General features: G+C 38.5%; 1 protein-coding gene across 5 annotated transcripts in view; it reads right to left on the bottom strand.

Moving 5' to 3' along the window:
- Positions 1–1,464: 1,464 nt before the first annotated feature.
- KYAT3 (kynurenine aminotransferase 3) overlaps positions 1,465–26,866 on the bottom strand; it is a 68,906-nt gene continuing 43,504 nt past the window's right edge. For all 5 annotated transcript variants that reach the window (XM_066268718.1, XM_066268720.1, XM_066268719.1 and 2 more), the window contains 4 exons: positions 15,387–15,573; positions 11,168–11,244; positions 10,597–10,683; positions 1,465–7,276 (listed from right to left, as the gene is read on the bottom strand). In XM_066268718.1, the coding sequence (XP_066124815.1) occupies positions 7,214–7,276; positions 10,597–10,683; positions 11,168–11,244; positions 15,387–15,573 (414 nt within the window). In that variant the 3' untranslated portion in view covers positions 1,465–7,213. The remainder of the gene's footprint in view (positions 7,277–10,596; positions 10,684–11,167; positions 11,245–15,386; positions 15,574–26,866) is intronic.

The following is a 26,866-nucleotide window of genomic DNA, read 5'->3' as shown; positions in this document are numbered from 1 at the left end:
TAATATTGTATGTCAACTGTAATTGAGAAGTAAAAAAATTCAAAGTAAAATAATAAATGATAGTGTTACAAGTCATCTCAGGAATTTATACAGTAAATGAAGTTATGGTGTTAGATAATAGTGTTAAGCTTCAGGTAAAACATGCTTTTATACTTTTAATGGGTAATTAATGAGAATAAAAAAGTTTATAAAAATAATACTATATACAGGATAACCATTCTTATTGACAAAAGGACAAAATTACTGTCCGCTTTTTTAATCATGAAATTTAGCTACAAAAGAAAGTTTTATGTATTATAAGACAAAAGTGCTGTATTAAATGTAAAAGAAAGTAGCAGCCATATAATATGATGGAGTTAATATTGATTAGAAAATTCAATTATGTTTACAATTTATTTTGATCACTCCCAAGATAGCCATTTGTTAGCAGGTGAACTTCCTATTTAATTGGCATGATTAATTAGATGTATTCTCAGAGCAGCAATAAAATGAAATTCTCATGTCTCAGGAACATAGTTGAGGTTTTTGTTTTGTTTTACCCATAGGCTTATCCAACTGAGACCAATTGGTTTTATCATAAGAATGATGGGGAAAATTCATGAATTTGACAAAGATTTGTAATGATTTACCTTTCTCTCACACTAAATCCCTTAGGCCCTCATCATCTTTCCCCTGGGATCCTACAGGACCCTTCTGATTGGCCTCTCTCTCTGTCTCCAGGCCTTTTCATCAGGCCAATTTATCTTCTAGAAGAAAAATTTGTTCTTTGTACCATATCCTCTATCTCTCAGGCAGCAATGCATTCATCCGTAAATAACAGAAAACTCTATTACAGTGGCTTAAATAAATATGAAGTTTATTTGTTTCATGCATTACAGAGTTTAGGGTTAGCTACAGTGGCTCCAAATTGCTACCAGAGTCTCAGTCTCTTCCCATCTTTCAGCTCTGCCATCCTTATTATGCAGGCCTTTGTTCTCATTCCAGTTGCTCTGTGTAATGCAAGATGGCTGCTGCATCTCCAGACCTCACTTCTGTGTTACAGGTAGGAAGAAGGTGGAAAGGTGAGGAGGGCAAAAAAGACAAAAAAGTTTCAGAGTAAGGTTGTCTTTTATCTTTTTCTTTTTTTAAGGAAGCTCTTCTCCAGCATTCTGACTAGTTGGAAGGGAAGCTGAGAAATTGGGTCCTTTGGCTTTTAGCTTCTGTAGCAGTAGTCAAAGGAGAAGGTGGATATTATCGGTTCTTGGATAGCCAAACCAGTGTTTGCCTTACTCCCTATCTTCCATTAAATGTCTTAAAAAATTCTTTGTTACTGTGTGAAGTCCAGGTCTCATTATTGTTCAGTATAATGTCATAGAATGACTTCTTCCATAACTTTGGGAATTTTTAGATAAGTTATCTTCATCCTTTTCGCTAGTCTACCTGCAGTAGTGAAAACTCTTCAGAAAAACACAACCAACAGTATGCTCCTGTATACAGAAAGATATTTATTTTAAGAAATTGGCTCACATGATTACAGAGGCTGGGAAGTCCAAAATGTGCAGGGTGGGCCTGCAGGCTAGAGACCCAGGAAGAGACACTGTTGGAGTTCAAGTCTGAAGTCAGTCTGCTGGGAGAATTCCCTCTTGCTCATGACAGGTTGGTCTTTTGTTCCATCAAGGCCTGCGAGTGACTGGATTAAGTCCCACTCACCTTATGAAGGGCAATTTTCTTTACTAAAAGTTCACCCATTCATACACAAATCTCATAAAATATACCTTTACAGGAACATCCAGAAAAATGTTTGATCACATATCTGGACATGTAGGCCCAGCTGACACATACAATTAAACACCACTAATATACAACCTAAATAAAGCATGCATGAATATCAGAAAATGACATGTGCTAAAAGACAGAACAAAAAGGCTCAGTGAGAAAATGAAATAAGTTCTGTATGACCATAACTAAGTAGGAAAAAAATACCTGGGAAAGGTGAGACTGGAGAAGAGAGGCCCTGTCATGTAGGGCATTGCAAACCCTGATGAGCAAACTACCCTTTATGTTAAGAGTGATGGAGAGTAATTATAGGGCTTTAAAAGTCACTTAAGATGTTTGCTCATCCATTTCCTCTCTTCTTTTTATTATTATTATTTTTAAATTTTTTATTTAGTCATTTTAGAGAGGAGAGGGAGAGACAGGGACAGAGAGAGAGAGAGAGAGAGAGAGAGAGAGAGAGGAAAGACAGAGAGAGAGAAAGGGGGAGGAGCTGGAAGCATCAACTCCCATATGTGCCTTGACCAGGCAAGCCCAGGGTTTCGAACCAGCGACCTCAGCATTTCCAGGTCGACGCTTTATCCACTGCACCACCACAGGTCAGGCGTCCTCTCTTTTTAATTCTGTCTCTTCTTTCAACCATTGTAGTTAGTGTGAGTTGACATTGGGTTGGCATCAGTTATTTAACATATCCAACCTTGCCCTGGCCAGATAGCTCCATTGGTTGGAGTACTGTCCCAAAGCACAGAGGTTGCCAGTTTGATCTGCAGTCAGGGCACACAGGAACAGACTGATGTTCTTTCTTCTCTCTCTCTCTCCCCCCCTCCCCCCTTCCTCTCTGGCTAAAAGCAATTAAAAAAAAACAAACAGATTTGACATAACCAACCTCCTTGGCCATAGCAAGTAGCTCAGGAATGGGCCAGGAAGACACACATACCATTTGCAGTAGCTTCAGAGAGTGAAGTGTCCTCTTTTGCTAGATTTGCTAGTGTTACCATTCAATGCTTAGAAACACTGCCGCCATGCTGCTAACATAATGAAGCTGACACAAAGACAGAAATGCTATATGAAGCCTATTGACATGAGTCTAGCATCAAACTGTTAATGAAACTAACTATTGTACTTCTGTAGTGTTCAGTTGAGATAGACAATTCTTTTATTTAATTTACACCCATATGGGTTAGGCTTTCTGTAATCTACAATGTGAATATAGTATTCCTTTTTATTTTTAATTGATTTTTAGAAAAAGAGGATAGGAGTTAGAAAAAGAGAGATTTGTTGTTCCTCTTATTCATGCATTCATTGGTTGATTCTTGTATGTGTCCTAACTGGGGAGCAAACCTGCAACCTTGATGTATCAGAACAATACTCCGAGCTACCTGGGCAGGGCCTATAATGTGAATATTCTTAAGTAATACATGTAACATGACCATATCACAATTTAGGAAGCTCATTTGGTCTATAAGGAGAGTAGATTAGAATGAGCAAGGCAGGGAGAACTGTTAGGACGTTAACTAGTAATCTAGCTGGAAAAAAATATTGATCGGTACCAAAGCAGTGGCAGTTGGGGCGGGCAGAGAGAAGTAATTGATTTAAGAGATATTTTGGATAAATATTTAGGATATTTAGATATGTAGGATGTGGGGAGAAAAGATAAGAATGACTTGTACATTTCCTGACCTGAGCAACTGGATTGGTGGCACCACCACTCACCGAGGCGAGGAGACAAGGCTAGATAAGGTTCGCCTATGAAATGTCCACATGGGATGACAAATGTAGTGTTGGAGATTATATATATATATAAAACGAAACATATATGTTTTGAACTTATATATATAACGAAATCCCAATATTAAGAAACAGGTAAAGGAAACCAAAAGGAGCACCCAGAGAGATGGGAGACAATTCACAGGAACAGGAAAGGACTGGGTTTAAGAAGGCCATAGTGGATGGCAGTGGTAAACACAAAGAGGTAAAGTCAGATGGGATTGAGAAGTTTCTTTAAAATCTAGGAACATGGAAATGATTAGAGAATTTAGAACAACATTGCATGTGGAATCAGATTGTAGAGGACTGAGGGTAAGCGAGGAGAGTGTGTTTATCTGTGTGTGGAAGTGGAATCATTACATGAGGAAAACTCAAGACTTCATATCTGGTGCTCTTACCCAGGCTCAAGTCTTTAACTATCACAGATGTGCCACAGACTCTCAACTCATTCCCCTTATAACTTGTTAACAAATTCTGTTGGTTCTGCCTTCAAAGTACATCCAGATCTATTCCTTACCCATCCACTGCCACTACTTGATCTTTTTACCTGAATTACTGTAATACGTATATATACCTTGATCTTTGCTGCCCCTACAGTTTATCCTCTACATAGCAGCCAGAGGGAACCTTTGAAAAGATGCAAGAACCTCAAGGACCCAGACATGGAATTCCCTATGGACCAGTAGTATGCCTGACAGTTGGACCAAAACATGTGAAGAAGCCCTAACTCCAGTGGGCACAGAAATTCTAGAACCCCAGAGTTAGGGCATGTGAGACTTCAATAGTCATGATATTATAGAACACTGCCTGCAAAAAATATTATCTTATATATTTTATAAAAGTATGAATGGGATGGCACCCTGAATCTCTGGATTAAACCCTTATCCTTATGCTAGTCCTGGAAGCCCTGTTACTTCTTTAACCTAATACCTACTACTCTGTCCCCTGGACAGAAACCCTAGGAAACAGAGATCTTTATTTTTTCACTGACAGAGCCTAAGGGTGTATACAGTTCCTAGAATAGTGCCTGGCAAATAGTATAATAAACAGTTCAATGCCTGTTTATTCAAGGGAGGAACTTGAATAAACAGGAGGGAGAAAGGGAGGGAGGGGAAAAAGGACAGAAAAATTTTGCCCTGAAGAGGAACAGACAATAGGGTGGCAGACAGAATCAGGGAAAGAATTTTCTAAGATGAGGATGATGTAAACCTGTCTCACTGCTGAGGATGGGAGCCAACAGAGGCTCAAGAGACTGGACTGAACCAGGCCCCCCAGACTGTGAGAAGAAACGGGATCCAGAGCTCAGGGGGTGGACTTAGCATTGGACAAGTCTAAGGGACCAAGCAGTGAAGATTTTATCAGAGGCTAAATTAAAAATTTTACATGGGATTTTTACTGCTATGGAATAGTTGGCTCTTGAGGTCCTGGGTCTCCTTCTGGATGGCTGAGTCTGGTACGTTTAACCACCAAGCTTCCCCAATCTATACCAATCCCCAGAAGGAAATGAAGAAAGGATGGATGCTATTGCACATATCACAGGTTCTTTTGTAGAATCCCTGTTGAGATTGCTGGTCTGGTTGCTTCTGTTTTTTAAAATTTATTTTATTTTATTTTCCATTTTTCTGAAGCTGGAAACAGGGAGAGACAGTCAGACAGACTCCTGCATGCGCCCGACCGGGATCCACCCGGCACGCCCACCATGGGGCGACACTCTGCCCACCAGGGGGCGATGCTCTGCCCATCCTGGGCGTCGCCATGTTGCGACCAGAGCCACTCTAGCGCCTGAGGCAGAGGCCACAGAGCCATCCCCAGCGCCTGGGCCATCTTTGCTCCAATGGAGCCTTGGCTGCGGGAGGGGACGAGAGAGACAGAGAGGAAAGCGCGGCGGAGGGGTGGAGAAGCAAATGGACGCTTCTCCTGTGTGCCCTGGCCGGGAATCGAACCCGGGTTATTTTATTTTTTTATACAGGGACAGAGATAGAGTTAGAGAGAGGGATAGATAGGGACAGACAGACAGGAACAGAGAGAGATGAGAAGCATCAATCATCAGTTTTTTGTTGCGACACCTTAGTTGTTCATTGATTGCTTTCTCATATGTGCCTTGACCGCAGGCCTTCAGCAGACCGAGTAATCCCTTGCTTGAGCCAGCAACCTTGGGTCCAAGCTGGTGAGCTTTTTTTTTTTTTGCTCAAGCCAGATGAGCCCACACTCAAGCTGGTGACCTCGGGGTCTCGAACCTGGGTCCACCGCATCCCAGTCCGATGCTCTATCCACTGCGCCACCACCTGGTCAGGCTGCTTCTGTTTTTTAAAATTTTGTTTTTCACAGAAGTGGGAGATGAAATCACTTAACTGCTCTGGTGGTGGTGAGCTTTAACGTATGAGAATAAAAAAAGTTGGATATTTTTATTGTGGAGAAGGGGAGAGTATTAGAAATTGCTGCTATAGTAAAAGGTAGAGAAAGCTCATTAGCAGATTATATATAGACAAGTTAAGTCTATCTAGTTAAGGTCAATGGTGTGCAATTCATGGTTGTTAGGACTGGCCCAATCGTGTATTACTACAGTAGTGCTCTCAGCAGCCCACGTCATGGATGATGAAATTTAAGTTGGATGATGAAGGGATATAAGGGGACTGATCTGAATAAAACAGAACGTTCTATGGACCATGGCAATGATTATGAAGCTTTGGTAAGAATCACTTGTAAATGGCCAGATTCTGAAATAATTATTCAGTAGGTCTGAGGTGAAGAATAGAATCTATTTCCAACAGGGATTCTGGTTGATTATGATGTAAGAAGGGCATGGATCATTTTTTTTTTTGAGAAATAATAGATTTATAGATTTGAAATGATATTGAGTTTAAAGAAGTAACATTTTTAAAGAAGGAGCAAGAAGAGGAGAGAGAGAGGTAGATAAAAGAATAATACTGTAAGGATAGGTGGCTACAATGCGAGATGACTAATTTATTATATCAACGGTGGAACAGTCTGGAATGATGAAAGATTCAAAGTGTGGCTAAGGAGTGGGTAGCTGAAGTGGAAGTGAACATTACCAGAGATGAGGAGGTCAAAGTACCATAGCCTATGTTGTCCATGTGGACCTTGAAGCTCTCCCAGATAATGGCAGTACTTGGGTAGAGACAAAACTGTGAGCAAAGTTCAAAGCCATCAGTAAATGAAGGGGAAAAACTACAGGTGGGGAGATAAAGCAAAAATATGAAGTTGAGGGCTGTAACTGGTTAAGAGTTTTTATGTGGTGGTGAAGAAGTAAAATTGGTTAACATTGGTTGACAGTTTGTTTGCCAGGCTTTACATACTTAATTAAGTCCATTTCATCCTCACACACAACTCACACACTTCTTCTTAAGTAGGTGCTATTTTTATGCCCCTTTTATGATGAAGAAACTGAAGCATAGAGAGGTTAAGCAAAAACCACCATCTCAGTTCTTACCAGAATGCTATATTGACTCTCAAAACATGGTATTGGAAGTTGTTTTAATATATTTCAACTGAAAAACAAAAACAGATCTCCTGACTATTGTTAGCTATTAGCTTATTTGAAAAAACAATGAAAATATTTCTTTAAATTTCATTTGTACTGAAGCACTTGTTTTGCAATATCCAGTGAGTGACATTCCTAATAACAATTCCATGCTAGGCCATCTAACAGAAACATTAAAGCATTTTGTATTTATCAAGATGTCTGTCTGTTCCATGCCTTGATGATTTCTTCAGCAGCATCTAGTGTACTGTCTTTCTGTAGATAAATGAAATGATCATCATTACATAGCAAAATGAATTCAAGATGAAGTGAAGATATAAAAACAAAAAATAGATCAAAGTCAGTTTATCAGGATGAGCCATGCAGTGATTTGGGAACCAAGTTCCTGGTAACTTGAGCTGCACTCAGCTGAGTTCTAGCCTGTCCATTCCTCCGCAGTGACGACAAAGCCCCTGAGCATTCATCAGGGGGCATGTCTTCCCAGTAAACTGAATCACTGTAAGGCTTGCCTATTTATTAGCCCAGCAGGGTCATGGACAAAACCTGGTAATTAATGTCTGCAGTACTTTTTCCTCGCTTTGGTGGCCCAGTCCATAGGTCCAAACTTTTTAAAGAGCCCAGTAGGATATCAAACAAACCAATTATTATTTTTATAAATGTTAAAAAAAAGTTTCCCCATTGATTTGAGAGAGAGAGAAGAGCAGCAACTCATTGTTTCACTTAGTTGTTACATTCAGTTGTGTACTCATTGATTGATTCTCATACATGCCCAGACTGGGGGTTGAACATGCCGCCTCTGGTGTGCCTGGTCAGTGCTTTATTTACTGAACCACCCAGCCAGAACAAACAAATCGATTACTATAATGCTATATGTCACTGCTATCTGGCTGGAAAAGTGAATGAATTTCACAATAATTCAATAGTAGGGAAACTAGAGAAGTGTGACGCCAATCACTACTTCATTTTGTTTTGTGGTGCTGGCTGCCAGTTCTGGGCACTTTATTGCTACAACCCTAACATGAAAGAAACCTACTATTTTTCTTTTTTTAAATTAAAAACATGATGTTTTCTCAATTACACTTTATATTCAATATTATCTTGTATTAGTTTCAGGTGTTGTATTAGCGCAGTGGTTGGACAATCCTACTTTACAAAGTGCTTCCCTCTGTATTTCCAGTACCCACCTGGTACCATACATAGTTGTTACAATGTTAATGACTGCATTTGCTATGCTGTACTTTATATCCCCGTGACTATTTTGTAACCACCAATCTGTACTCCTCAATCCCTTTACCTTTTTCACCCTATTCCTCCATCCCCCACCCCCGACAACCAGCAGTCTGTTCTCTGTGTTTATGAGTCTATTTCTGTTTTGTTTGTTCATTTATATTTCCTTTAGGTCCACATATAAGTGAAATCATGTGGTATTTATCTTTCTCTGACTGACTTATTCACTTAGCATAATAGCTTCCAGATTCATCCTAGTGTGGATAGCTGATCTCAAGTAAAGAAGTTTCAAAGTACAAATGCAAAGGCAGACTTCAGAGAAAAACAATCAAATTAATATATAAGTTGGGGGTATGGGGGTTGGGAGGGAGGGGAGTAAAGAGGGACAAATATACGGTGATGGAAAATTATTTGACTTTGGGTAAAGGGCACTTAATATAATCAACAGTTCAAATGCTATAGAGATGTTTACCTGAAACGTTTGTACTCTTTTTTTTGTGTGACAGAGACAGAGAGAGGGACAGATAGGGACAGACAGACAGAAAGGGAGAGAGATGAAAAGCATTAATTCTTCACTGTGGCACCTTAGTTTTCATTGACTGCTTTCTCATATGTGGCTTGACTGGGGGGCTCCAGCAGACTGAGTGACCCTTTGCTCAAGCCAGTGACCTTGTGCTCAAGCCAGTGACCTCGGGCTTCAAGTCGGTGACTTTTGGGCTCAAGCCAGCAACCAGGGGTCATGCTATGATACCACACTCAACCCAGTGGCCCTGAGCTCAAGCTGGTGAGCCCGTACTCAAGCTAGTGACCTTGAGGTTTCAAACCTGGGTTCTCTGAGTCTCAGTCCAACGCTCTATCCCAGTGGTTCCCAACCCCTGGGCTGCGGACCAGTACTGGTCCGTGGGCCATTTGGTACCGGTCCGCAGAGAAAGAATAAATAACTTACATTATTTCTGTTTTATTTATATTTAAGTCTGAACTTAATTTAATTTTAATTTTATTTTTTAAATATGACCAGATTCCCTCTGTTACATCCATCTAAGACTCACTCTTGATGCTTGTCTCGTAAGTTCAACAATTATATTTAAAAATACCACAGTTTTTATGCTGGTTGCATAATTTTATTTTGTGCATTTATCCGTCCCACCTTAAACGCTGGTCCGTGAAAATATTTTCTAACATTAAACCAATCTGTGGCCCAAAAAAGGTTGGGGACCACTGCTGTAGTGGATCACTGAACTTTTAGATCTATATGCTGCACTATACCAAATCTGGGGAAATTTTGGCTATTCCTTAAAATATTTTTCTGCTATATTTTCTATTCCTTTTTTTTTTTTTTGGTACTCCAATTCCATGTATATTTTCAGTTGATATTGAGTCACTGATCTGCGGCTCTGTTTATTTTTCAAAAATAATTTTTTCTCTCTGTTCTTCGGATTAGATAATTTCTATAGATCTGTATTCAAATGGACCCTTTTATCCTGTCATCCTCAATGCTCTGTGTGTTAAGCCACAAACATTTTCATATCAGACACCATCTTTCAGTTCTTGAATTTCCACTTGTTTCGTGTGTGTGTGTGTGTGTGTGTGTGTGTGTGTGTGACAGAGACAGAGAGACACAGAGAGAGGGACAGACACGAAAGTAGAGAGATGAGAAGCATCAATTCTTCATTGCAGCACCTTAACTGTTCATTGATTGCTTTCTCATATGTGCCTTGATGGGGGTGGGGGGAAGGACGCAACAGCAGACCGAATGATCCCTTGCTTAAGCCAGTGATTTTGGGCTCAAGCTGGTGAGCCTTGCTCAAACCAGAGGAGCTTATGCTTCAAATCGGCAACCTTAGGTTTCGAACCCGGGTCTTCCGTGTCCCAGTCCAACGCTCTATCTACTGTGCCACCAACCAGGTCAGGCTCCACTTGCTTCTTTTAAAAACAGTTTTAATCTGTCCACTGATTATGACCATATTTTTTTCCTTTAACTTCTTGAACATACTCATAATATCTTCTTTAAAGTCCTTGTCTGCTCATTTCTATATCTGGGTTAATCTGAGATCTGTTTCTATTGACTGCTTTTTTCCCTTTATTAAGGGTCACAGTTTCTTATATCTTCACACATCTAGTCATTTTTTATTTCATGCTAGACACTGTAATGTTACATAACATGGTAAGAAGTCTGATTATGTTATAAACTAAACACTTGTTCTGGTAGGCAGTTAATTTCACAGCAACAAGATAAAATTTAAAAACTACTTATAAGTGCATCATGTCTAGCAACAGAAAAAATGGTGATTTATAAATAAGAAGGAAGAACATTATAAGCGTGTTTTCTAGCAGGACAGAAAACTTACTTTAATGAAGCAAAATCGTACAAACTTCTCAAATTGTAATTTGGTCTTTTTGTCACAGAATGCTGAAACTGGGATGGCTGACAGTTTCTAAAAAATAAATAGGAAGGAAAAATAAGAAAACTACGCACCATTCGAATATTAATTTTAACACTATAAACATTAGAAAAAATGGATACTTCTAAGTATTCACAATGATTTCCAAAAACAAAACAAAAAAGATTTAAAAATCCTCTCTATATAGTCACTAGTGGACGATCATGTAACACAGTGGTTCTCAACCTTTCTAATGCCGTGACCCGCAATACAGTTCCTCATGTTGCGGTGACCCCAAATCAAAAAATAACTTTGGTGGCTACTTCATAACTGTAATTTTGCTACGTTATGATTTGGAATATAAATACCTGATATGCATTATGTATTTTCCGATGTCTTTAGGCGACCCCGCTGGGGTCGTGACCCACAGGTTGAGAACCACTGATGTAACAAAACTGCAAATAACATTATTCAATGCAAGTCAGCAGGTCTCCTTCATTAATTACTGCACAATATTGCAAAGGCCAATAGCCATTACCTTATTTTTAGTCATCCATTTCACAAATTTATAGTCATACGATTCATTGCTATTCTTCATATCAGAGAGGTCTGCATCTAAAACAATGAAAATTATAATATGTATTTCATTTAAGTTTGTAAAGATTTAAAAGTTTCTTAGAAAATATCACAAAATCTGCTGGAGTGTCATACTACACATGGTATAGTGGGATGTGAGACATCACAGATAAGCTTTACCGATAACTCTAAGACAGTAAATACAAATCTTATCACTGGAAGACCTCTTAGCACTGGAAGAGTGGAGGAAAGGGCCTTTCCATCTAGAAATAATATATAAGACTCTATGATCATTATTAAGGAAATGACATCTAACTTTATAGAGTATTCATCAGTAATACTTCTATTTCCAAAATGTCATCCTCAAAGGTAAAGTGTCTGTATTGCATTCTATCATTATCCCCAAATTCTAGGTCAGTGTCTAGCACATAAGTAACAAAAGCATATTTGTTGAATGAGTAAATTAATACTACTCATTATTTATAAAGGGAAAGTGTCTGTGTAAAACTTCCAAGTGAAATCCTTATTGTTTACCTCTGTCTTCCATATATTATGCTTTTCAAAAATGTTAAACTTGAAAAAAATCTTCAAATATGTATTCCTATTCTTGTCTCTTGCTCCAATTGTGCTTTAAGGTCCGGGCTAGATATTTCCCTGCCATTCAGCTTCAGCAATCTATATTTCACATGGTTTCACTTTTACTGGATTATACTATTAGATCTTTTGGAATGGCTCAAAGCTACTAACATTAATGGTTACTGTAATCAATGAAAATTTACAATTTATAGCTTAAAACAGATTATCTTCTTTTATTCAGTAAATATTACTGAGTCTTTTCAAATTAATGGTGTAAAAACCTTGACATTAAAGAAAATTTCACTTATAAAGAAACCTTAAAATGTTTTTACTTAAAGAATTTTATTTCCAGTCTCCCCTGTGCTTTAAGGATGTAACAATTTCATATAATAATGCTAATAACATGCTACCATTTACAGTATTGAGTACTTACTATTTGCTAAGCATGTTACATGATTCTCTTCTTTGTCCTACAATTCTAAAAGGTAGGTATAATATTCACTTTATAGATAAGGAAGTTAAATTACTATTTCAAGAATTTCATTCACACAGTATATATATATGTATGTGACCTTAATTCAGGTTTGGCTCTAACAAAAACAATTACTTTGAAAAGGTAGAGTCTAACTGTAAATTATGTGAAAACTCCATGTGACAAGTATACAATAGTACTGTATTTATAGGTAACCTAGAGAAAGGAGTGATTACCTACAGCAATAGAAGGAAGAAAAGGAGGCTATTAAGTAACTGTAACTGACACTAGCTGTATTACTCTTTTTTTTTAAATTTTTTATTCATTTTAGAATGAAGAGAGAGAGAGAGAAGAGGGGAGGAGCAGGAAGCATCAACTCCCATATGTGCCTTGACCAGGCAAGCCCAGGGTTTCGAACCGGCGACATCAGCATTTCCAGGTCGACGCTTTATCCACTGTGCCACCACAGGTCAGGCCTGTATTACTCTTTTTTTAAAAAAAGTTTGTTTGATTGATTTTAGAGAGAAGAAGGGGGGGGAGAGAGAAAAACAGAAATATCAATCTGTTTCTGTATGTGCCCAGACCAGGGATCAAACCGGCAACCTCTGTGCTTTGGGACTACGCTCTAACCAACTGAGTATCCAGCCAGGGCAGTACTACTCATGTATTCTTATAAAGCTTAGAAAGGAAGAATTTACTGCCATGGTACTTAAAAGAAGAGAAGGGAATAAATACAATTCTAAAGATTTATAGTTATAAAATAGTTAGAATCTATTCCTTTTGAATACTTGAGTCAGAGATCCTCAAAGTTTGAACTGTATTATAACAGCATTAGGGTATTTAAGTAACCTATGAAAATCAAGTTGGTTGCTGTGTTTCCACTATCCTTCAATAATTTTGGACTTTATTATTTCCTAAAATAACTGTAATAATCTCTTATTTGTCATCTTGTCTTCCAATCAAATGTTTTCCTTATTAGTTCTAGGATGAAGTTCACTGTTCTAGGAAGTTGCTTAGTATGGCAGAAAAAAGGTAAGTTCCCGGGATAGAACTAGATCTCTGGGTTCAGAGCCCAGTTTACTACTTATTCGTTAACTTCAGTAAGTCTCTTGATTCTCTATTTCATCTTTCTCACCTATCAGTGAGGATATACTAGCACCAAACTGATAGGGCTTTAGTGAGAATGTGACATTTGTAAAGCATCATACCTACTATATCCTAAGTGCTCAAAATATATTTTCCATTAGCCATTACTATGAATTTTAAAAGGAAGTAATTACTAGGTTCATGAGTTTAATGGTTTATTATTATTTTTAAGCTCTTATCTAATGAGTTTGGTTGTTTGCTTTTGATTTAGCAAATGGCAGGACCAACCTCTAGTAGATGGAAGAATTTTTACATTCCAATTAATCTGAACAGATGAAAGAGTAAAATAAAATGAACTTGTCTTCATACGTAGAGGAGTCTTAGAGATTTTACATTTTTCCCCCACTATGAAGTATGATAAAAAAGGGAATTCTCTCTTTCCCACCATTACAAATGGATTTCTAATCAAAATCCATTTTGTTCTTATTACAACCACACTAGTTCAAGATCTAAGACTTAAACTAGTATCACATGCAAGATAAACTGACTAAAGATAGAATGGGAGACTATCTGAGAGCGTAAAGCTATAATCTAAACAAAAGTTGCATCATTGTGCTTTTGATGTTTAATGTCACAATGTGATAAATTCTTAGAATTTACCATCTAGGAAAGTTTGGTTCCAGGAAAGAATTACTCTTATCTAAAGAGTGGTTAAGTTTCTTTTTACTCAACAGTTATGTAACTAAATCCATTTTTCTCTTTGCTTTTGCTGCTATGAAGTTTGGTTTCAAGGTAATGCTAATTACAATAGTCAATGAACCTGGGTGACTGAAACATCTGCTTCCTCCCCCTCCAATGTAACAAAGATTTTCTATTATAAATAATCATTTCTATTTATATATTATTGCATAAAAGACTTTTAATATGAGCTCAAATTCTTTCAGGGAGCAGATAACAAGTAATGAAAATAGTGCTATTTCTTTTCATCATTTCATGAAATGAACTGCACATTTAGACTCAATATAGAAAAAGTGATTTCCAAACCTAAGAGTATACAAAACAACATCTTAAACGGCTTTAAATAAAAATGAAGCTTAGGAGCCTCGCATATACAGCTCTTTGGCAACAAGAAAGCAAGACTGTCTGGTCACCATGGCCTCTGCTTCTTTCACAACAAATTAAGAAATATAATAATCATGGTTTAATTATAAAATCTACATTTTCCAGATTTATAAAATTTAGTATATACAAAAGGCTTTCAAGTTCAGTGGCATATAGCTTCACTGTAATAAAACCTTTAAGCATTTATAACTATTTAGAATGGCTATAATTTCTGTCTGAATAAATTATGCTTTTCAATTTACTATTTTTTTTAAGAAAAATAAGGTATATGTAAAATATTATCATGCTTCTAACTGAAGATTTGTATGGTGTATCAGAATTACATATAACAGCTTCAAGTAATATAAAGAACCACTGCTTTTTGGAAATAATTATTTGGAATCTGGCTTCATTTCAGGCAAGTTATTTAACTTTTAAGTCTTCATATCTTTAAAAATGGAGCTAACAATGTTTACTTCAAAATAGTCTTTGAAAGAGCTAGGTATGTAGTGGACCCTCAAAACATATTATTCTCTTTATTTCATTTCAGTATGTTCTAAAGTGGCAAGTAATCCTTGATGACATCAATAGTCTAGAAATCCGATTTTTCTGAAGTAAAAAGGGAACTAAAAATTTACTCAAAGGAACAGAGTACATATATCATTTCATAGACCTTGTTTTAAGTTACACCCCAGAACAAGATGATAGCAAATTTTATGTTTAATAGAATACCTAGAACAAGTATTCAACAATCGTGTAACAACAGTCACATTTAAAGCTAAGGACCTAAAAGTCCAGATGACTATAGAAAAACACTGACATTGTGAAAATCCATTTTTTTATAAAGTTCTGATATGGCTTCGACACCAATCTTTTCTCCATAATTCTGATACAACATCACACGTAAGTTTCCATATATTTGAAAAAAAAAAACAACTTTACAAACCTAGCAAAGACACATCAGCAATGATAAAGTAGCCTCCATCAGGAACTATGGGTGTTAGGCCAACGCTTTCAAGTAAATGCAGCATCCGATCTCTTTTTACTTCTAACTCTTTTGGCAAAGAATTAAAGTAACACTCTGGGTCATCCATGCGCTTAATGTCAATCCAAAAAGCTTGAGCCAAGGCTTCCTGTATGTCAAAATTGAAAAATGGAAAGGAAATATGGTTATATTATTTATTACTGAGCTTATTGGTATGATAAATAAAGACTGCCTGAGTTACAATAGTATTGGCAAAAAAGTCATTCAGGGTACTACAGTTGAATTCCTGTGAACAAAACTCTATAGATTGATGGAGGAATCAGTTAAAAATAAATAACTGAATCTAATGTAAGGAACTGAAAATAACTCATAAAAATCCAAACTGAAAAAGAGGTATTATGTAAAGATGACGTACTTGAAAATAAAAAGATATAACATTATTATTTTCTATTGAGGTGAGCTGACCTAAGTCAAAAAGATGACCAGAGAAATGATAAACTAGTCAGCCTTTCCCCATTACCTTGGAGAACACAGTGGAAATGAAAGCTGACGCACTGTGTCATTCCTCACAGGTGTGCAAGTCCCTGTTCTAACATTTCATATCCCAGGAAGGTGGTCTAAGTGCCACAGGGATTAGAAACAAGTTTCTGGGGCATGTGAGAGACCTTGTTACCCTTCTTCTGGAAAGTTGAAGACACGGGTGAAACTGGGCCCAGAGAAAAGCCAATGTTTTAGGCAGGTGTCTGAGAGGCAGTAGGTCTGGAATAGGTAGACATGTCTGAATGAGGACATACACAAAGAACATGAACCTATCCAAGCAGAAGGGTAGAAGCTTGGTAGTCAAGTGTGAACTTGGACAACTTAAAAATATTGGTTCTCAGAGCAAACCAGAGCCAAACAACTAACCAAAAACTTGAGGAAGTTAAGAGAGAGAAGGGGAGAGCAAAGTGACTAAACTTTAAGAAAATTAATTACAACCAAGAGATATAAGGAACTGAAGGATAAATTCAATAACTTAGTAAATAAACTGAGTTTTATTAAAACCAGCATGGTGATAAATGGGACTATAATGCTAACAAGACAAATGTAGTTCTTGCCTTCATGAAGCTTCCAATTAGTGTAAGGGAAGAGGAGAGATGAGACAGAAAACAATTACACAAACAAACAAAATATAACTTATTCTTCTGGAAAATCTGAGAGAAGTCTAGTGTGGCATAAGGGTGGGGAGTAAGAGACAGAGCATGGCAAAGACGACACAGGCAGAGAAAGGCTAAATTACAGAGAATACTGCAAGCCAAAAAAATTCAGCAAGAATTAATGTTAATATTAATTCTCCAGCATTAAAACAAAGAAACATACAACCCCAAAACAAAAAATACCTTGGATAAATAAGGATAGGTTGCTTTAGCCTAGAAATCTGTGGTTCCTCTGGAAACTTGGACCAGTTTCCAAATATGTTTGTCTAAAGGCGTGGGAAAAAAACCAAAACACAAAAGAACAGAAAAACAGGCCACTTAGCTGAAATGAAGAATAAGATGGTTCTGAAAGAAGTGTTCCAGATTCTTAACAGAATCTTTCTTTTCCTTAGCAACTTATTCATTCCTTATAGCCCTAGAAAATTCAAAGCCCAGGAGACATAAATATCTGTCCTAACTGTAGAGTTAAACCAGACTCCTCTTTTTCTCATAACCCACATGTGATCCATCAGCGTGTACCTTCAAAATATATTCAGAACCCAATCGCTTTTCACCACTTCTACCATCCCCATTTTGTTCTGCCCACTGCTATCTCTCTCCCTGATCACTTCAACAGTCTTCTAAGTCAACTAAGCAGTCACAGTCCCTGTGATAACACAAGTTAGATCATGTCACTCCTGTGTTCTAACTTGCCAGTGGCTTCCTAACTCAGTTTTTACAGTGACAGACATGCCCTTACTTGATCTGGCTCCCCTCTACCTCTCTGATTAATTCTTTCTTGATCATTCTATTTCAGCTTCTGTGCTTTTCACTGATATAAAAATGACAACCAGGCTGCCTGCCCCAGGGCTTTTGCACTTGTTCTTCCAGTTTGGAGGGTTTTTTTTCCTAGGTAACCATGTGACTAGTTAAGCTCCTTCAGTTTGTAGCTTAAATGCCCCATTTTCAGAGTGAGGCTTTCAAAGATTACTTAACATTGTATGTTCTCCCTCTTAGCACTTTATGTCCTCCTTTTTCACAATTTTATTTTTCTTCATTGCATCTATCAACATCTGACATATATAATTAAAATATTTGTTCATAATCTCTGTATCCCCACTAGGTTGTGTGTGGTCTATGAAGGCAGAAATTTTTATGTTATATATCCAATATTCAGTAAATATTTGTTGACTAGGAAATGAATTTATTTTCAGAAGATAAAATGAGTTTAATACTATATAATAAAAGCAAATGTCAGAACTAGACTTTATCATGGTATTACTTGAGAGTCACTGGAAAAAGAACTGTACAATAGACATTTTTTCTAATTTAATAGGCATTTTTGACAAGAAGCAAAAAAGCAAGTTTATTATAGCCAACATATTTCACTTTTTGGCCTTATAACTAACTGCCTTCCAGAAAAATAAAATTTTTTCAGTGTTCTGATTATTCACAGAATGATGGTATGTGGATTCCTGTTCTGTTTTATAAATATTTTTTAAAAATAGAAACAATACAGAAAAAATATATTAAAAATTCTTTCACCCATGCCTGACCAGGTGGTGGTGCAGTGGATAGAGCATCGACTGGGGACGCTGAGGACCCAAGTTCGAAACTCCACGGTCCCTGGCTTAAGCATGGGTTCAACAGCTTGAGTGTGGGAATCACAGATATGACTCCATGGTCGTTGGCTAGAGCAAGGGGTCACTGTTTCAGCTGTAGTTCCCTGGCCAAGGCACGTATGAGAAAGCAATCAATGAACAACTAACAAGTGCCACAATGATGAGCTGATAATTCTCATCTCTCTCCCTTTCTGTCTGTCCTATCTCTTTCTCTCTCTCCCTCATACAAAAAAAATTTTTTTTCACCCATCTCTGTCCTTATATTTCACCTATTCACCTTAACCCTACAAATAGTCATTTTACTAGTTTCATTATGGATCCTTCCAAAGATCCTTTAAGAACATACAAGCAAACCTGGAAAATGGCAATGGAGTAGGTGGATGTTACAACTCCCACCTTCCAGAACCAAAGTGGATTACAACTTAACTTAGGAACAACCATCTTGAAACTCTGGACTAAATTAATAACCAAGCATCACCGAAGAAGCCACACCAAGACTGGTAGGAAGGGCAGAGATGCAGAGAGGGCTGTCCCACTCCAAGGAGCAAGAGGGGGCCCAGAGGGACTCTCATAGAGGAGTGGGTTGCCCTGACAGGTGTGGGTCCTCAGCCCGAGGACTGGACTGGAACCCCAGAGATAAGAGGAGGCATACGGACAGTATTTAGCTGAAAGAAGAGCCGGGTAACTGTTTACAAGGAGACAGAACTCTCAGACCTAGGCTTCTTCTTAAAGAAACTGCACAGAAAACCTCGTTCACAGCCACTTACCCGGCGCTCCAGGAGCATGGAGTGCCAAGAGGACTGGAGTTGCAAGAGGAGAGTGTAGTCTCAGGGGCACAGGGAGAGACTGTGGGGGACAGCCACCCTGACACCTGTACTGGGTCACTCCTTAAATCTAAAGTGGCCATTTTTCCTGGAAGAACCAAGCCAGCAAAGGGAAGCAATTACCGCCCCCCCCCCCCCATCAGAGGCTCTACTGCTCTAGTCAGTGCAAAGAGACACTTAGAAGCACGGGGCACATCAGGGTCACATGTTTTAAGTGCTGAGGTCTTGCATACACTGCTCCCCAAAACTGCTGAGTGGCAGAGAGCAGAGCCCAGTGGGGCAGCCTGTGTGGCAGTGGTGGGGAGCAGAGCCTGGCAGCCCAGGCGGCATGGGAGAGGAGCAGAGCCAGGAGAGGTGTTCCCACGCACCTGCAGAGCAGAGCCTGGAGAGGCAGCCTGTGCAATTGTGTGGGGTGGAGCCCAGTGAGGCAAGGAGTCACCTGCGCCTGCAGGGCAACCCAGCAGGGAAGCCCTAGCTGCAGCCAATGAACCCACGAGCCAGCACACCCAGCAGTGTAGGTGACTGAGTGCCTAAGGAGCCTGTGGCAGGGGGAGCCAGGAGAAAGAACACACCTTGGGAATAGAGAGGCCACACACAGTGGCCAAGAGCAGATAAAAGCCAGCCTAGGAGTGCAGCTGATATTTACAACAGCATCAGGGCCCAGCAGAGGCAGCCACAAATTGTGGATCACCTGTAGCTCCAAGAAGGTTGCTAAGGGCCAGTCATAAGCAGGGACCTCCACTAGTCTGAGCCAAGTTCTGGCCAGGGAGGTCCAGGGCCGGTACATCCAGCGGCCAGATACGAAGAGTATCAGCTCAGGACCTAACAACCCTAGTTAGAGAGGTATCTTAAGGAAAGGCTCCTCACACCTGACCCAGCTAAGACATAGAAAACACTGACACAAATAGCAAAAAGAGGAATAGCAGAAGACAAGCAGGCCACAGTGGATTACAAATAACAGCTGAGGCCAACCCAAGAAGATTTAAAAACAACACAACTAAAAGCTGAAGGCAGACAACACGAATCCTATACTCAGCTAGCTACACAAGCAACACATCCAAAGGAGGAGTCTATTCAGAGACAAAATAGGAAGACAGAGAAATGCAATTCAAATTAATCAACAAGAGAAATCCCAGAAAAAGAACTGAATGACATGGAAATAGCCAAGATACCGGACGCAGAGTTTAGAATAATGATTGTTAGGATGCTCAAGGATCTTACAGCAACAATAGATGGACATAATGAGCACCTAAACAAAGAGACAGTAAGCATCTAAAAGGACATTGAAATCATAAAAAATAATCAGACAGAAATTACAAACACAATATCAGAAATGAAGACTACACTAGAAGGAATTAAAAGCAGGCTGGATGAAGCAGAGGATCGAATCAGTGATTTAGAGGACAAGATAAGCAAAAGCATGGAAGCAGAACAGCAAAAAGAAAAGAAGATCAAAAAGTCTGAGGAAACTCTAAAAGAGCTCTGTGACAACATGAAGAGAAACAACAGCCGTATCATAGGGGTTCCTGAAGGAGAAGAGAAAGAACAAGGAATAGAGAACCTGATCAAAGAAATCATAGCTGAAAACTTCCCTAAATTGATGCAGGAAAGTCACACAAGTTCAAGAAGCACACAGAGAACCCCATTAAAGAGGAACCCAAAGAGACCTACACCAAGACACATCATAATTAAAATACCAAAGCTAGGATATAAAGAAAGAATACTAAAAGCTGCAAGAAAAAGCAGTCAATCACCTACAAAGGAGACCCCATAAGGATGACATCCAATTTCTCAACAGAAACACTTGAGGCCAGAAGAAAATGGCAAGAAATATTCAAGGTAATGCAGAACAAGAGCCTACAACCTAGAATTCTTTATCCAGCAAGGCTATCATTTAAAATTGAAGGAGAAATAAAAAGCTTCCCAGACAAAAACAAAAAACAAAACAAAAAAAACTCAAGAAATACATTACAACCAAACCAATGCTGCAAAAAAGGTTAAGGGGATTGTTGTAAACAGAATAAGGGGAAAAAAATTTCATAAAAGAGGAATGTAGATTTAATGAATAAAATGGCAATAAACAACTACATATCAATAATAACCTTAAATGTAAATAGATAAAATGCTCCAGTCAAAAGACCTAGGATAGCTTCATGGATAAAAAAACAGGACCCGTACATATGCTGTCTGTCTACAAGAGACCCACCTGAAAACAAAAGATACACATAGACTGAAAGTAAAGGGATGAAAAAATATTTCATGCAAATGGAAAAAAAAAAAGCTGGGGAAGCGATACTTTTATCTGACAAAATAGACTTTAAGGGAGCAATCCAATAGAAGATATAAATAACCATTATAAATATCTATGTGCCTAATATAGGAGTACCTAAATATAAAAAGCAGATTTTGATGGACATAAAGGGCAAGATCAACAGCAATACTATAATAATAGTAGGAGATATCAATACACCACTAACATCAGTGGATAGATCCTCAAGAAAGAAAATGAACAAACAGCCGTCTTAAAGAACACACTAGATCAACTAGATTTAATAGATACCTTCAGAATCTTTCACCCTAAAACAGCAGAATATACATTCTTTTCAAGTGCTTATGGTACATTCGCTAGGTGCGACCACATGTTAGGTCACAAAACAAGTCTCAATAAATTTAAGAAGATTGAAATCATAACATCTTCTCTGATCACAATGGCATGAAACTAAAAATCAACCACAATAGAAAAATTGAAAACCACACAAACACTTGGAAACTAATAGTATGTTATTAAATAATGAATGGGTTAACAATGAGATCAGGAAGAAATAAATAATTTCCTTGAAACAAATAAAAATGAACATACAACAACTCAAAATTTATGGAATACAGTAAAAGCAGTCCTGAAAGGGAAGTTCATAGCATTACAGGCATAACTTAAGAAGCAAGAAAAAGCTCAAATAAACAACTCAACCCTGCATCTAAATGAACTAGAAAAAGAACAGCAAGTAAATCCCAGAGGAAGTAGAGGAAAGGAAATAATAAAGATCAGAGCAGAAATAAATGATATAGAGGCTAAAAAAACAATATAGAAGATCAATGAATCCAAGAGCTGGTTCTTTGAAAAGGTAAACAAGATTGATAAATCTTTAACCAGACTCTCCAAGAAAAAAAGAAAGAGGATTCAAATAAATAAAATTAGAAATGAGAGAGGAGAAGTAACAACTGACACAGCAGAAAACAAAGGATTGTAAGAAAATACTATGAAGAACTGTATGCCAAAAAATTAGACAACCTAGGTGGAATGGATATATTCCTTGAAACATACAATCTTTCAAAAATCAATCTGGAGAAACAAAGTATCTAAACAAACCTATTACAAGAAATGAGATTGAAACAGTTATCAAAACACTCCCAACAATCAAAAGCCATGGGCCAGATGGCTTCACAGGCAAATTCTACCAAATATTCAAAGAAGAATTAACTCCTATCCTTCTCAAGCTATTTCAAAAAATTCAAGAGGGAAGACTTCTGAGCTCCTTTATGAGGCAACATAATCCTTATTCCAAAACCAGGCAAAGACAGTACAAGGAAAAGAAAACTATAGGCCAATATCCCTGATGAATTTAGATGTTAAAATTTTCAACAAAATATTAGCCAACCCGATCCAGCAATACATGAAAAAAATCATACATCATGATCAAGTGGTATTTATTCTGGGGAGGCAAGGCTCGTACAATATTTGCAAATCAATTAATGTAATTTATCACATTAACAAAAGGAGAAAAATCACATGATTATATCAATAGATGCAGAGAAAGCACTTGCTAAAATCTAGCACCCATTTATGATCAAAACTCTCAGCAAAGTGGGAATACAGGGAACATACCTCAACATGATAAAGGCCATCTATGACAAACCCACAGCCAACATCATACTCAATGGGCAAAAATTAAAAGCAATCTCCTTAAGATCAGAAACAAGGGAGGGGTGTCCCCTTTCACCACTTTTATTCAACATAGTTCTGGAAGTCCTAGCCACAGCAATCAGACAAGAAGAAGATATAAAAGGCATCCAAATTGGAAAAGAAGAAGTAAAACTATCATTATTTGCTGATGACATGATACTGTACACAGAAAACCCTATAGTCTCAGTCAAAAAACTGCTGGACCTGGTAAATGAATTCAGCAAGGTGGCAGGATATAAAATTAATATTCAGGAATCAGTGGCATTTTTATACACCAACAATGAACTGTCTGAAAGACAAAACAAAAAAGAACATGAATACCTACAGCAATCTTGAAACAGAAGAATAAAGTGTGTGGTATCATACTTCTTGATATCAAGTTATACTGTAAAGCCATTGTATTCAAATAAGCTTGGTACTGGCATAAGAACAGGCATATAGATCAATGGAACAGAACAGAGAATGCAGAAATACACCCATACCTTTATCACAATTGATATTTGTCAAAGGAGGTAAGAGCATACAATGGAGTAAAAACAGTCTCTTTAACAAATGGTGTTGAGAAAACTGGACAGTTACCTGCAAAAAAATGAACCTAGACCACCAACTTACACCACTCACAATAATAAACTCAAAATGGATAAAAGAGTTAAATGTAAGCCGTGAAACCATAAGCATCTTAGAAGAAAACATAGGCAGTAAGCTCTCTGACATCTCTCGCAGCGATATATTTGCTGATTTATCTCCACAGGCAAGGGAAATAAAAGACAGGATAAACAAATGGGACTATATTAAACTGAAAAGCGCCTGACCTGTGGTGGCGCAGTGGATAAAGTGTCGACCTGGAAATGCTGAGGTCGCCGGTTCGAAACCCTGGGCTTGCCTGGTCAAGGCACATATGGGAGTTGATGCTTCCTGCTCCTCCCCCCTTCTCTCTCTCTTCTCTCTCTCTCTCCCTCTCTCTCTCCTTTCTAAAAAATGAATAAATAAAAAAAATTAAAAAAAAAACCTGAAAAGCTTTTGCACAGCTAAAGACAATAAGAACAGAATAAAAGACAAACTACACAATGGGAGAACATACTCAACAATAAGTCTGATAAGGGGTTAATAAGCAAAATATATAAAGAACTTGTAAAAACTCAACACCAGGAAGATAAACAACCCAATTAAAAAATGGGGAGAAGAAATGAATAGACATTTGTCCAAAGAAGACATACAGATGGCCAAGAGGCAGATGAAAAAATGTTCAATATCACTAATCATTAGAGAAATGCAAATTAAAAGCAGAATGAGATACCACCTCACAGCAGTCAGAATGGTGCTCATCAACAAAACAACACAGAGTAAGTGCTGGCGAAGATGTGGAGAAAAGGGAACCCTCCTGCACTGCTGGTGGGAATGCAGACTGGTGCAGCCACTGTGGAAAACAGTATGGAGGTTCCTGTAAATATTAAAAATGGAACTGCCTTTTGACTCAGCCATCCCACTTTTAGGAATATATCCTAAGAAAACCAAATCACTGATTCAAAAGAAGAAATGCAGCCCCATGTTTATGGCAGCATTGTTTACAATAGTCAAGATCTGGAAACAGCCCAAGTGTCCGTCAGTGGACGAGTAGATTAAAAAGCAGTGGTACATATATGCAATGAAATACTATGCAGCCATGAAAAAGAAGGAAATCTTACCTTTTGTGACAACGTGGATGGACCTAGAAACTATTATATTAAGCGAAATAAACCAGGCAGAGAAAGAAAAATATCACATGACCTCACTCATTTGAGGAATCCAATGAACAATATGAACTGAGGAACAGAATAGAGGCATAGGTAGGATCAAAGGGACCAGAGGGAAAGCGGACAGAAGGAAGGGTACCAGAGAATGGTACCAAAGAAGGAAAAGAGATTAGTAAAATTATATATACATAACACAGCGTTATAGAGAGGAAAGCAAATCCTGGAGGGAAGGGGGGAGGGCGTGGTGTGGAGGGGGGGCAAGGGAGAGGTTGAGAGGCACACGGGGGTGGGAGGGATATACTCAGTGGGACATTTGAATCTATGTAAACACAATAAATTAAGAAAAAAAAGAACATAGAAGCAAATAGTTTATCCCTTTATTATACAGAATCTAGCAGATATACTGCTCTGTATCTTTTTTTTTTTTTTTTTTTGTATTTTTCTGAAGCTGGAAACGGGGAGAGACAGTCAGACAGACTCCCGCATGCACCCGACCGGGATCCACCTGGCACGCCCACCAGGGAGCAACGCTCTACCCACCAGGGGGCAATGCTCTGCCCTTCCAGGGCGTCGCTCTGCCGCAACCAGAGCCAGCCACTCTAGCGCCCGGGCTACCTTTGCACCAATGGAGCCTTGGCTGCGGGAGGGGAAGAGAGAGACAGAGAGGAAGGAGGGGGGGGGGGTGGAGAAGCAAATGGGTGCCTCTCCTATGTGTCCTGGCCGGGAATCGAACCCGGGTCCCCCGCACGCCAGGCAGACGCTCTACCGCTGAGCCAACCGGCCAGGGCTGCTCTGTATCTTGCTTTTTACTTTACATTATATTCTAGAATTTTTTTCTTATCAGTAAGTAGAGTTTCTTCACTATTTCTCTTTCTTTACTTTTAATTTTCAAACAGCCATGATGTTAGATAGAATAATGATCCCCAAAGATGTCCATGTCTTAACTTAACACCTAGAACCAAACATATGTTATTGTCTGGTAAAATGAAGTTTGTAAATATGTTTTAAGTAAAAGTGCTTGCGATAGATTATTTTGGATTACCTGGGGTCTAATGCAATGACAAATATGCTTGTAAGGGAAAGAAGTGACAGGATATGTGTTGACAAAAGTAGAGGTTGGAGTGCTGTGACCATGCAGCAAGGATGCGAGCAGGCCCTAAAAACTGGAAAAGACAAGGATCGAACTCTGTTAGAGCCCCCGGAAGGAATGAAGCAATGCTGACACCTTGCTTTCAGTCCTGTAAAACCATTTCAACTGCTGAGCCCTAGAAGTGTAAGATAAAAGAGAACCTGGGGCCCTGGCCAGTTGGCTCAGCGGTAAAGCATTGGCCTGGAGTGTGGAAGTCCTGGGATTGATTACTGGTCAGGGCACAAAAGAGAAGCAACCATCTGCTTCTCCACCCCTCCGTCTTCTCTCTCTTTGTCTTTGTCTCTTTTCCTGCAGCCATGGCTCAAGTGGTTCATGCAAGTTGGCTTCGGGCACTGAGGATGGCTCCATGGCCTCACCTTAGGTGCTAAAATAGCTCAGTTGCCACGCAGCGAAGCAGCAGCCCCAGATGAGCAGAGCATCGCCTGATAGGGGCCTTGCCCGGTGGATCCCTGGTTGGTGCATGTGGAAGCCTGTCTGTTTGCTTCCCCACCTCTCACTTAGTAAAAAAAAAAAAATCTGTGTTGTTTTAAGCCACTAAGTTTGTGATAATTTGTTATAGAGAAATAGAACACTATTACAGTTATATGTTAAAATGTTTAGATAGATCATGGTTTACTTAAACCAATGGCTTACAGATGGATAACGACTATCTCCTATCTTCTGCAATAAATGTTCATGTACAGAGCGTCTTACACATGCAGATAATAGTTACCAGGGTGCATTCCCAGAAGACAGATTGCTGCTTCACAGGACACACACATCTGTAATTTGGCTTAGTGCTGTTGCCGTACTCCACACAGAGTTTGTAGTACTTTGCAATCCCACTAGCAAAGTATAAGTGTTCAAAGTTAAAACTTGATGTATTAAAACAACAATAACAAACTATTATTAACAGCAATGATTATAAGTCTACTCTTAAACTCCCAAATTATACTGGAAGCCCTGCTCAAAAAGGACATGAAGGAAAGAACTAAGG

This window comes from Saccopteryx bilineata, chromosome 3 (assembly GCF_036850765.1).
Source record: "Saccopteryx bilineata isolate mSacBil1 chromosome 3, mSacBil1_pri_phased_curated, whole genome shotgun sequence".
Classification (NCBI taxonomy): Eukaryota; Metazoa; Chordata; class Mammalia; order Chiroptera; family Emballonuridae; genus Saccopteryx; species Saccopteryx bilineata.
Note: the sequence above shows the minus strand (reverse complement) of the source record. Positions and strands in the feature narration are given on the sequence as shown.